General features: G+C 40.9%; 1 protein-coding gene and 1 pseudogene across 6 annotated transcripts in view; one reads left to right on the top strand and one right to left on the bottom strand.

Moving 5' to 3' along the window:
• The window catches only part of Slc19a3 (solute carrier family 19 member 3), a 24874-nt gene extending 13460 nt beyond the window's left edge, over positions 1-11414 (top strand). For all 6 annotated transcript variants that reach the window (XM_029481359.1, XM_021167002.2, XM_029481290.1 and 3 more), the window contains 4 exons: positions 1901-2708; positions 5455-5647; positions 9142-9283; positions 9999-11414. In XM_029481359.1, coding sequence (XP_029337219.1) covers positions 1901-2708; positions 5455-5647; positions 9142-9283; positions 9999-10169 — 1314 coding nt within the window. In that variant the 3' untranslated portion in view covers positions 10170-11414. The remainder of the gene's footprint in view (positions 1-1900; positions 2709-5454; positions 5648-9141; positions 9284-9998) is intronic.
• Positions 7924-8590, bottom strand: LOC110297917 (annotated as a pseudogene).
• Positions 11415-12277: the final 863 nt, after the last annotated feature.

Here is a 12277-nt window from a genome sequence, read left to right as displayed (position 1 = left end):
GAAAGAGAGGCCCATTGGACTTGCAAACTTTATATGCCCCAATATAGGGGAATGCCAGGGCCAAAAGAATGGGAATGGGTGGGTAGGGAAGTGGGGGTCGCTATGGGGGACTTTTGGGATAGCATTGGAAATGTATCTGAGGAAAATATGTAATAAAAATATTAAAAAGATACTTCTTACTGGGCATGGCAACACATGTCTTTAATCCCAGCACTCAGGAGGCAGATGGATTTCTGTGACATTGAGGCCAGTCTGGTCTCCATAGCCTGTTCAGTTTTGTCAGGAATGCATCCCCTCCCTTCCTGTCTTTTCCTCTGTCTAAAAAGAGACAAGAGGAAAATGCACTAACCCAACTAAAAAAATCACCCTGAACTGGTTGACTATGTCCAACCACAACAATGATTTTGTCATACTGAAGGTAGTATCACTTGAAAACTAAGTGGTGCTAGATTATCAATAGTTAATTGGCAAAGACAGAAGCCAAGCAAACCTCAATGGCTTCAGAGTTTCTTGGACTGAAGCCTGTCACATTTAAGACAAAGGTCAGAGATGGGGCAGAATGAACTCAACATGCCCACCAGGTTTGTGCCTGTATACACTATGGACAGTGAGTAAACCCTCCTTCAGAACCATAGGTTAGTTGTGGGCCCTCCTGTGACATTGGTGGGCCCACATGTCAATGAGGGAGAGTTCAGTAATCCAAGACTCTGAATCTTACCCATCATTCACAATCTTTTGAGTCCTTTCTACCTATGAAACTAGCCGGGCGTGGTGGTGCACACCTTTAATCCCAGCACTTGGGAGGCAGAGGTAGGCGGATTTCTGAGTTCGAGGATAGCCTGGTCTACAGAGTGAGTTCCAGGACAGCCAGGGCTAAAAGAGAAACCCTCTCTCGAAAAAACCAGAACCAAAACCAAAATCCAAAAACAAAAACAAAACAAAAATCTACCTATGAAACTTGAGTGTCCATGTGTTTGCCATGAAAGAGTGATGTGACCCACATTGAACTCAACCTAGCAGTGACATCTTATAGCCCTGGATAGGGTTAGAGGAGCTTGTGAGCCCAAGCTAATTTGACAAAACCATTCACTCTATAAGTGTGTGTGAGTGTGTGTGAGTGTATGTGTGTGTGTGTGTTTGTGTATGTTTGTGTATACCCAGATTTCAGACAGGTGGGAGGCAGTGATGGAGCAAGTAAAGAGACATGTTCTACTCTTTACATTGAGAGCCCTATACTTAATGCTGATCATCTTTGTAAGAGTAGTTTGGGATTTTTTTTTCAATGTATTCATTTATTAATTCATGTGCATTGGTATTTTGCCTGCATGTATGTCTGTATGACAGTATTGGATCCCCTAGAACTGGAGTTACAGAGAGTTGTGATCTGCCATGTGGGTGTTGGGAACTGAACTTGTGTCCTCTGGAAGAACATACAGTGTTCTTAACTGTTGAGCCATCTCTCCAGCTTGCTAAGTTGGGATTTTTTAAAAACTTGAAAATCTCAGAAGTTCAGAGTATTTAAGTTTAAACTTATTTTGAAAATTTTTTCACTAATTTAGTCAACCATTACATGTTGCTTAACTTTGTTATACAGTCCAGAGGACATATTATCTCTCTAGAACTCTCCTGAGATATACCTACGTATGTAAGTTGCTTGGAGTTTTGGTTTCTTTCCTTTTTCTGTCCCTCCCCAACAACTCCATGGTGGCTTATTTTTGTTGTTTTCATTTAACAAAGACACTAGTTTTTCTTAGTGATTTACCTATAGATCAGTTTTTCTATTTTTCCCCATAACGTGAAGAATGTCTGGTTAGATATGACTTTGAGATACAAATCAGTTACCATTTGTCCTTTTGAAATGTGTTGTGCTTCTGACCATACTTACTTATCAAATTCATAGATGACAAATGAGATCCTTCCTGTTTGGACATATTCTTACCTGGCAACGCTGCCACCCGTGTTTGTCCTCACCGACTACCTGCGCTACAAACCAGTCATCATGCTACACGTTGTGGCCTTTGCCACTAGCTACCTGTTTCTCTTGTTTGGCCAAGGTGTGATGCTCATGCAAACAGCCGAGTTCTTTTTTGGGGTTGTCTCGGCCACAGAGATAGCCTACTTTGCCTACATATACAGCATGGTCAGCCCAGAACACTATCAGAAAGTGAGCAGCTACTGTCGGAGTATCACACTGGTGGCCTACACAGCAGGCTCAGTGTTAGCCCAGCTCCTGGTATCCCTGACGAACCTGCCATACTCTAGCCTTTTTTATATATCCTTGGCCTGTGTCTCTGTGGCTTTCTTTTTCTCACTTTTTCTACCAATGCCTAAGAAGAGCATGTTTTTCCATACAAAGTCTGATAGAGACGATTGTCCAAAGCCACTGGAACAATGTACTGTGCTCAGGGAAGCCCAGAACAAGAGAACTCACTCAGAATTGTTTGCCAATTCAAAGAATTTAGAGGACAGAGAGATGAGCAACCTGGATCCAGAAAATTCAGCTTTGAGACACTTTGCGCATTGGTTCCAGGATCTGAAGGAGTGCTACTCCTCTAAGCACCTTGTTTACTGGTCCCTCTGGTGGGCTTTTGCCACAGCAGGTTATAACCAAATCTTGAACTATGTTCAAGTCCTATGGGAACACAAGGCACCCTCCCAAGATTCTTCCATCTATAATGGAGCAGTAGAGGCCATAGCAACATTTGGAGGTAAGTGTACATCTCTCTCTCTCTCTCTCTCTNTCTCTCTCTCTCTCTCTCTCTCTCTCTNTGTGTGTGTGTGTGTGTGTGTGTCTGTCTGTCTGTCTGTCTCTGTCTCTCTGTCTCTCTCTCTGTCTGTCTCTGTCTCTCTCTCTCTGTCTCTGTCTCTCTCTCTCCAGATGCTCCAGAGGCTAAACTTCTTCATGGTAGTTAATCAGCTATAACCAGAAATTAGATTGATTTGATTTTAGTTGAGGGAGGGGGTATCCATACATATGTGTACATGGCTGTGTTTGCAGAGGCCAGAGGAGGGTGTTAAGTGTCCCCTAAAACATGGTTTCTCACTGAGCCCAGAGCTAGGCTAGTGGCCAGCAAGCCCCAGTGATCCTCCTGTCCCCACTCTCTTCAGCACTGGGCTTACAGGTATGCATAAGCACAGCCAATGGTTTACAGTTTCTCTGGGGATTTGAACTCAGGTCATCAAGCTTCCATAACAAGACCTCTTACCTACTGAGCCATCTTCCCACTCAAGAATAGAAGGCACTGGAAAAATAGAGTACAGTGATTTTTATACTATACATTACAGTTACAAATAACTCAAGAATAAAGCTTAGAACCACTAGTGTAAGATCCCATCTCACTAAAATAAGTGTTAATAATGTGCCCTGTTCTTTCAGTATTATGTTCACGTTTTAAAGTTTGATAATTTGTTTTATTGTTAGTTTAAAGATGAGTGGCATCAATATACATTCAATTTTTTTTTATCTTTTTCTTGTGTGTGTGTGTGTGTATGTGTCTATATGCATGTCTGCACATGCAGGTACACGTGAAGGCCAAAGGACAGCTTTAAGTATTGTCCTTTAGGTCCATCCATTTTTTTTCTTTTCCTTTTTTAAAGCAAGGTTTCCCATTGGCCTGTATCTCACCAAATAGACCAAACTGTCTGGCCAGTTTCTTCTATAGATCTACTTGCCCCATTACTGGGAATACAATATATTACCATGCCCAGCTTCTTATGTAGGTGCAGGGACTTAAACTCAGATCTTCATGCTTGCAAGGCAAGGACTCCACTCACTAAATTAACCCAGCCCTTTTTTGTTTTTGTTTTTGTTTTTGTTTTTTGAAACAGGGTTTCACAACTTAACTTTGGCTACCCTGGCACTCACTCTGTAGACCAGGCTGGCCTTGAACCCTGAGATCCCTCTGCCTCCCAAGTGCTAGTATTAAAAGCATGTACCAGCATTGCTGGGTTATTTTAGTCTTTTTAAGCTTGTGTACAAGTGTGCTGGGCACATTTCCCCCTGTGCCTCTGTGTCCTTCCCTTCCGTTCCCTTCCTAGTTGTTTGATGTTTCATTCAGTGTTTTGGATTCAGTGTATTGCAGACACAGATCCTCTATCTGCCCTAGAACAGCAAAGCCTTTCTTCACATTCCATAGGCATCCACTGCACACAACTGCTTCCCTTCTCCGTGCAGATGCCTTGAATTTCACACAGCCTCACTGGTTGACTTTTGTGCCCTTATTTCCTGAGCTACTAGAGTCAAGACTGTTTCTAACATAGAAAGGAAAGAGAAAGTGCAGAATTTTTATTTTTAACTCTAGAAAATACATGGAGGTTTCCAGACTCTTACCCAGAGAGTCTTCCTAGGGACTTTCACAACTCCAGGCTGCATACCAACCATTTTCACATTTTAGAAATTACATAATTCCATGGTGTTACTCTCAGGATTCTAATATCAAAAAGAAATTTGCCTTTGAAGCACACTGTGAAATAAATATTTATGTAGTCATAAATGGAAATGTTACCCAAGACTTTGAAGATGTGTTTTAGGAAGTGGGATATTTTTCCACACCTTCCTCTACAGAAAGCTTCAGAAATGCACGTAGCCTCTGTGTTTTTGTTTCCATCTTGGAAGGCTTCAGCTAGCCCCTGAAAGCCAAGGCTGAGGCAGAATCATTGGATCTCTGAAATTATTGCACTTATGGCTGAAATTCTTGGGGAGAGCTATTTTTAGAGACAGTTCTATCACAGATAACCTACCAGAAAATAACTGACCAGGTGTCAATAATTTGAGCCCTTTGTTCAGTTAAAGAAAACCCTGGTTGCTAAATGGTAATACTTTTCAAACTATATACATCAGTACAGATCCTTTTTTCCAAACCCTCAAGGAAATCAGGTCAGCTGTAGCAGAAGATCAGGAGCCCAGGAGTTAAGGAGATCTCCAAGGTCCCCTAGATCTAGGAAGGATAAGAATAAGGGAAGGAAGGAAGGGAGGGAGAGAGGGAGGGAGGGAGGTAATTGGGATACCCATTGCTCCAAAACATACAATCTAAAACAACAGAGCAACTTTACTTCCAAGGCATTTACATGCTATCCTGTATGTTATTTAAACGACTGGGATACTGTGTTCACCCCACACTGCTGTGTTTAGGCTCTTTCTATCCCTTTTGCCTGATATGTAGTTAATGCTAATTAAAAGTATAATAGCAAACTGGGTTGAAAACAAATAAGAAATGAGAAGAAGAAAAAAAGAAAACTTGGGGTGGGGGAGTACTTTTAGAAAAAATCTCCATTTAAGTGGATCGTGTGTGTGTGTGTGTGTGTGTGTGTGTGTGTGTGTGTGTGTGTGTGTGTGTAATGGTATATTCGTCTTTAGAATTGCTTGAAATCTGAGTTCTGTCTGCTTGCTTGGAGCGTTGGTATTTCCTTCCTGCAAAGTCAATAGGTTGATTCTTCCCCTTTGTCTGTTTTCAGGAGCTTTGGCTTCATTCTCAGTGGGCTATCTGAAGGTCAACTGGGATCTTCTTGGAGAGCTGGGTCTGGCTGTCTTCTCAGCTGTCATCGCAGGATCTCTGTTTCTCATGAATTACACACGCAGCATCTGGGTGTGCTATGCTGGGTATCTACTGGTCAAGTCTAGCTATTCGTTTCTTATAACCATCGCAGTGTAAGTATACCTACCATTCCTCCCTACTCCTTGTGGATTCCAAAAGACTCTCTGGGAACTTCAGAAGGATTTTAGTCCATTGCAGTGTTAAATGTTAACTACATATTGAGTGGAATTCAGTGAAGCCATCTTCTCCTTTCGCTGAATAGAGTTGAGTCATCAAAGGAAGAAATCTGGATGCCATAGGAACCAAAAAACAAGGGTCCATGATCTCCTTTTGATTTCTTCTTACTTCCAATGATTTTTTTCTTCATAATAAGGTCCAGTGTTCTTTAATTTCAAATGCATAGGTTTAGATTTTACCTGTAGCCTCATTTAGTCGCATAAGATGTCTAAGCACATACTTTTCTGGGAACAAAACGTTCTCAGGAAAGTTATAAAAAGTTGGACCAGTGGGGAGGGGGAAGGAAGCAAAGATTATAAGAAAACTCCAGCTTCACCTGTAGTTGGGACTGTGTCCTTTTGAATAATTTTTAAGATAAGGTCTCTGAAAGTCAGAGTTCCCTTTAATACTTATATCTGCTTTTTAAGAAATTTGTTTTGTTTTGCTTTGTTATTTAAGAAAGAAATTACTTAAAAGCATGTGGCACACACACACACACACACACACAGAGTTAAAACTGACTACAAGGAACTGTCTTAGGGAACAGGCTGTGAGGCTCAGTTGGTAACATGCTTGGCCTTGTGCATGATTCCCAGCACTCTGTACACCAACATGATAGAACATTCCTATAATTCAGATCGTGGGAGGTAAAGGAAGAAGGATGAGAAGTTCAAGACTATCCTTGGCGAAATAGCAAGCTTGAAGCCAGCCTGGGCCACATGCATCTTGTCTCAGAGAAAGTGAAAAGAAGAGTATAGCTAGTGTCCTTTGTTATTAGCCAAAAGGAGATAAAAGATGTGCATTTTACTTTCATGCTACATCTGAGAAAGACTGACTAGCTTTATCGAGTTTCTTTTTTTTAAGATTTTATTTTATACTTTTAAAATTTCTTTATGTATATGAGTACTCTGTAGCTGTCTTCAGACACACCAAAAGAGGGCATTGGATCCCATTACAGATGGTTGTGAGCCACCATGTGGTTGCTGGGAATTGAACTCAGGACCTCTATAAGAGAAGTCAATGTTCTTAACCACTGAGCCATCTCTCCAGCCTCTTAAGATCTTGTTTTAACCTTACATATATGAGTGTTTTTGCCTGCTTGTATGCAGTACTTGAAGAGGTCAGAAGATCTCATTGAGATGCTCTGAAACTGGGGTTACTGGGTTATGAGCAGCCATGTGGGTACTGGGAATCAAATCCTGATACTTGGATAGAGCAGCCAGTGCTCTTAACCCATATGTCATCTTTCCAGTCCCTCAAGTTTTATTTTTAACTTGTGAAAAATGTTTGGTAAACAATAAAATATAAGTCCCAAGGCAAAGATCATGAGAAAATGCAGATGTCACTAGTTAGCAAATATTCTGGTTTCATTTCTGTTGCTGTGACAGATACTTTGGCAAAAAGCATCAGAAGTTAGAAAATTATTAATTTGGTTTATAATTCCAAGTTATAGTTCAACTTTTTGGGGGTAAAGTCACATAGCCATGGTCAAGAGCAGAGAAAACTAATGTGTTCTTGCTTCTCTATCTCAAATAGGTTTCTCCTCTGTTCAGCTCCCCTTCCTAGGGAATGGTGCCACTCACATTAATCCAGACAGGCCCCCATATACATGTTCACAGGCTAACCTAATCTAGATAGACCCTCTTTAAGACTCTATTCCCAGGTGATTCTAAATTGTATCAAATGGGTAATTGAAATCAACCATCACAGAAAGCTAAGATTTTTACTGAAATATCCTGGTTTAATGAATCAAACTTAAATGTCTAGTTTCATTTTTTATAATGAGAATTGAAAGGTAGAACTATTATTATTCCTTTGCATTTAAAAAAAGCATTCAAAATCCAAAGCTTTTTATTGTCATTCTAAGAAATATAGTCAGACTTTGAAATCTCTGTAGTTAAAAACTAATTATAGATTCAGTCATTTGCACAAACAACCATGGTCTGCATCTTCTGACTGTAGGACATCAACAATTATATATGTATGTATGTATATATGCATGTATGTATATATATATATATATATATATATATATATATATATATTCCATCCAACAAGAAGCCACAACTTTATTAATGGTAGAAACAGTACAAATTTTAAACCAAGCTGTAGTACCACTTTTCAAACACCAAAAAGGGCAGAAAGGGGAGGGGGGGTCCTTTCTGTCAAATAGTTACATTGTTAATTCCATAATAGCATTTGCAATCTCATTACTGTTGTTTTTCAGGGCTCTGACAGCCTTTGCTCTTGATATGTTTGCTTGTGACATGACCAACTCTATGTCCTTAACTTCCATACCCGTTTCATCAACCTCTTCCTCTTCACTCTCCTCTTGGACGGTTGGAGTCTGAGTGTTTTCCTGAATGTTTGAAACAGCTTCACCTTGAACTTTGAAATTTCTCAGCAGCTGCTAACTGCGCTTGCTGAGACAAATCTTCAATCTTGGCTTCCCCAAACACTGTGTAGGTATCTGAAGCTGGGCTCCTGTAGACATCTGGTTTTGTGATGACAAAGAGGATATTTTTAGATTTTCGGATAGTGACTCTCATAGCTCCTGTGACCTGTCGAAGACCCAGTTTGTACATAGCCTTCCTTGCCTTCTCGCTCCCACTCTGCTTGGCTTTACTAACAGGTTCTTCGTCAATCTCAGCTGCGGCTGCCAGCTGGGCTTGTCCTGTGGCTGTCTGTGGCTTTCCTGTGGCTGTTTGTGTGGAATCTTGTTCCTCGAGCTCTGGCACTGATTCATCACTGTCAGACTCTGTTTCCGACCCTGTCTCAGCCTGAGGCTGTGGCAACCCCTACTCTGTAGCAGGGACGGTTTCTGTGGCTTCACTGGGCATTTTGTGCGGAGAACACAGAACCAAGATGGAGGCAGAAAGAGAGCCAACTGAATATATTTTTAAAAGTCTTCAGATTGAATGATGTTTGTGGCTTTATAAAACTTCATTGCAAACATGTGTGAAAGCAACTTACATCCAATATTCTCAAGTTATGAGATGTTAACATTTAAGTTTAATTTCTGGAAAGTACTAGATTGTACAGGAGGGATTTTATCACAGTGCCTTGAATCCAGCATTTAGAAATATTTACCTCTTTTTCTTTGCTCTACTTATTTGTCTGCACTGGGTAAAAGTTAAGTAGGACATGCCTTAACAACACTGTTTTCGACTCTTTTGTTTTGTTCTGGTTTCTTGTTTGGTCTCAGGCACAACCCAAGATGACCTTGAATTTGCTATGTGGCTAAGAATGGTCTTGAATCCCTCCTGCCTCCTGAATGCTAGTATTATAGGTATTATAGGAACTCACGACCTTGCCCAGTTTCAGTTCCTATCCTTTAGATAAGAACTTTAAGTATGCTATGGTTGAATGCTAACTCAACATTTAATGACAGCTTTCAGATTGCAGTTAACCTGAGCTTAGAACGTTATGCCCTGGTGTTCGGCATAGACACCTTTATCGCCTTGGTGATTCAGACCATCATGACTATGATTGTGGCAGATCAAAGAGGGCTCCAACTGCCAGTCACTACTCAGGTAAGCTGCAGAAGTTCTGTTAACTCTTACTGTGTTATAGTAACTGTGTGTACATAATAGGTATGCACTAACTCTGTATAGATAGCTATATACTAACTCTATATAGGTAATAATTAACTCTGCTACCTATTAGTATGTTAACCTAGTTTATACTACTATTGACATAGTAGCTAGGAATATAGAATAACCAGGTTGCCTCCAACATGGCTTAATCTTACAATTAACAATGTCAAAGGCTGTTTAGAAATTCTTCAATTATAAACAATTTTAAGTATACAGCCCTTATTTATAACACCAACTAAATATACAGCAACTAGATTCGTATCTACTTGAAGAAGGTGGGTAAGAAGTAAACTCTGCATTTAAAAGTCATTATTAGATACTGGTACATAACACTGGACCAGTCTTCAAACAAAGACATGTGGACAGAGCCCTGAGATCTCCTGGGGTTTCTCTCTACCATTGCTGAAATAGCTAGAATTGGAAGCTAAGCATTCTGCTGCTAAGCCAGACCTTTAGTCACTACTCCACATGTTTACATTCTTCACCTTGATTTATCTGAAATATTAGAAGGTAGTCTCTAGTCAGAATGACCCATGGTAAGTTCAGGATCTCAATTACCCCATAGTCCAATCAAACAAGAAAGACTGTTATATATTACCAATGACATACGTGGTCAGATTTTATAAATGGCTAATTGTTTGTTTTCTTCCAGTTTTTAGTTTATGGGAGTTACTTCACTGTCATTGCGGGGGTCTTCCTAATGAGAAGCATATACATTCTCTGCTCAGCTAAGTGCCAAAAGGAAGTTCAGAACCTTGCTACCATCCAAAGCCTTGATGAGCCACACCCACAAGAGCCGAGCAACGTGTCAACAACATTCTAACCCAATTACGTCAACTCCAGTCACAAATGGGCAGGATCTTAAGATGGGCAGCCAGACGTGCTTTGCCACACACAGGCACACTCTATCAGTAGAGATTCCAAAACCACAACCAAACTTCAGCCTCAGGCTAACTGCCCAACGAACTGCAAGCACTCCATATATGGCCATGGCAGCTGTATTAGTTACTTTCTTGATGCTATGACAAAATATCTAACAAGAAGCAACTCAATGGAGGAACTTAATATCTTAGCTCACAGTTTGAAGGGATACATTCCATTACAAGAGGGAAGACATGACTGCAGGACAGAGGAGCTACTGGACACATTGCGTCTTCAATCAAGAAGTAAGGAACAATGAAACCTGGTGTTCAGATCACTCTCCTTTGTATTCACCATACTACCCCAGCCAAGGGGATGGTGCCGCCCACATTTCCAGTGAATCTACCCACCTAAGTGAACCTAATACAGAGAATCCCTCATACATATTCAAAGAGGCTTATATCGTCAGATTCCAGATCTTGTCAAGTTGACAATATTAACCGCCAATATTAACAGCTGACAACCCTTGTTTGGGGTCCCCACGAATATCAATAACTTGGAAATTCTAGTTCTGTCAAGTTCTAAGAACAACCAATGGGCGTCGAAACAAGCCATAAAGAAACTCCCTAAGGATGACGATCCCCCAAGTGAGCACGGATACCAACAGAGCTGACCTACAATTGGCTTATGTACTTTGTGGATCTAAAAAGGCAGCACCTGGGATGATTTTCTTCCTCTTTCGCTAAGTGTACTTCTGTTGCAACCTCCAGTGCTCTGAAGGAATGACTAGGTTTGGTCCCATTGCTGAGAGTTCCTCTTCAAACCTGAAAAGATCATCGTTCTACTCAAAGGTTGTTGCTGGATAGTCTCACTGTTCTCATCTTTTTCATCCTCTGTGTCCTCCTGGACTTTGTGTGGACGCTCCCCCCAGGGGTCACTCCAGAAGTCACTCCAGACGCTCCTGTGTACCCATGGAATGCTCTCCCATCTATTCCCAGTGGCCAGGGAAAGATGATTCCCCCTCTTCCCACCATGACCCTAGATAAGTGTTTCATTGATGTAAAACACTTCTGAAGGAACTTCCGCAGCTTTCCAGCAGCTTTGATACATAAGAAAACACTTACAGAAATTAAATACTAATTGTTTAATTTATTTATATGTTTGGTGCTAAAGGTCAAATCCAGGGATCATACTAGATAAACATTCTGTCACTACGTTATATCCTTGGCCCCATGGATTTAATTTTTAAATGCCAGAGATCATGTTCAACAAAATATTAAAATTCTTTTTGTTGGTTATTTCATTTATTTACATTTCAAATGTCCCCCTTCCTAGTTACCTCTCCACATACTCCCTATCCCATCCCTCTTCCCCTGCCTCTCTAAAGGTGCTCCCCCACCCACTCCCACCTCACTGCCTTAGCATCCCCCTGGGGCATAGAGCCTCCACATGACCAAGGGCATCCCCTCCCATTGATGCTAGATGAGGCAATCCTCTGCTACATAGGCAGCTGGAGCCATAGGTCCCTCATGTGTACTCTTGATGGTGGTTTAGTCCCTAAGAGCTATGGGGAGTCTGGTTAGTTGATATTTGTTCCTCCTATGGGGTTGCAATCTTCTTCAGCTCCTTCAGTCCTTCCCCTCACTCTTCCATTGGGGTCCCCATGCTGGCAGAGACTCTCAGGGGACAGCTATAGCAGGCTCCTGTCTGCAAAGTGCTTCTTGGCATCAGCAATAGTGTCTGGGTTTGTTGTCTGCAGATGGGATGGATCCCTAGGTGGAGTGGTCTCTGAATGGCCTTTTTTTCAGTCTCTGCTCCACTCTTTTTCCCTACATTTCCTTTAGACAGGATCAATTCCAAATTTATGAACGTCTCTGAGTGTTCTCCAAGAATTTCCACCATGTAAACACAGTGGGGTGTTTATTGAACAGTCTGCCACAGGAGAAAAAAAATACTGATTTAGGATTTGTAATTTAAATATATTTTATTCCAAATTGCAAAATTCATTCAATGAGATTGAAAATAAAATGTATCTTATAGGCCAAAAACAATATCTTCTTAATTGCCATT

Source organism: Mus caroli, chromosome 1 (assembly GCF_900094665.2).
Source record: "Mus caroli chromosome 1, CAROLI_EIJ_v1.1, whole genome shotgun sequence".
Taxonomy (NCBI): domain Eukaryota; kingdom Metazoa; phylum Chordata; class Mammalia; order Rodentia; family Muridae; genus Mus; species Mus caroli.
The sequence above is the reverse complement of the archived record's forward strand: the minus strand, read 5'-3'. Positions and strand labels throughout refer to the sequence as shown.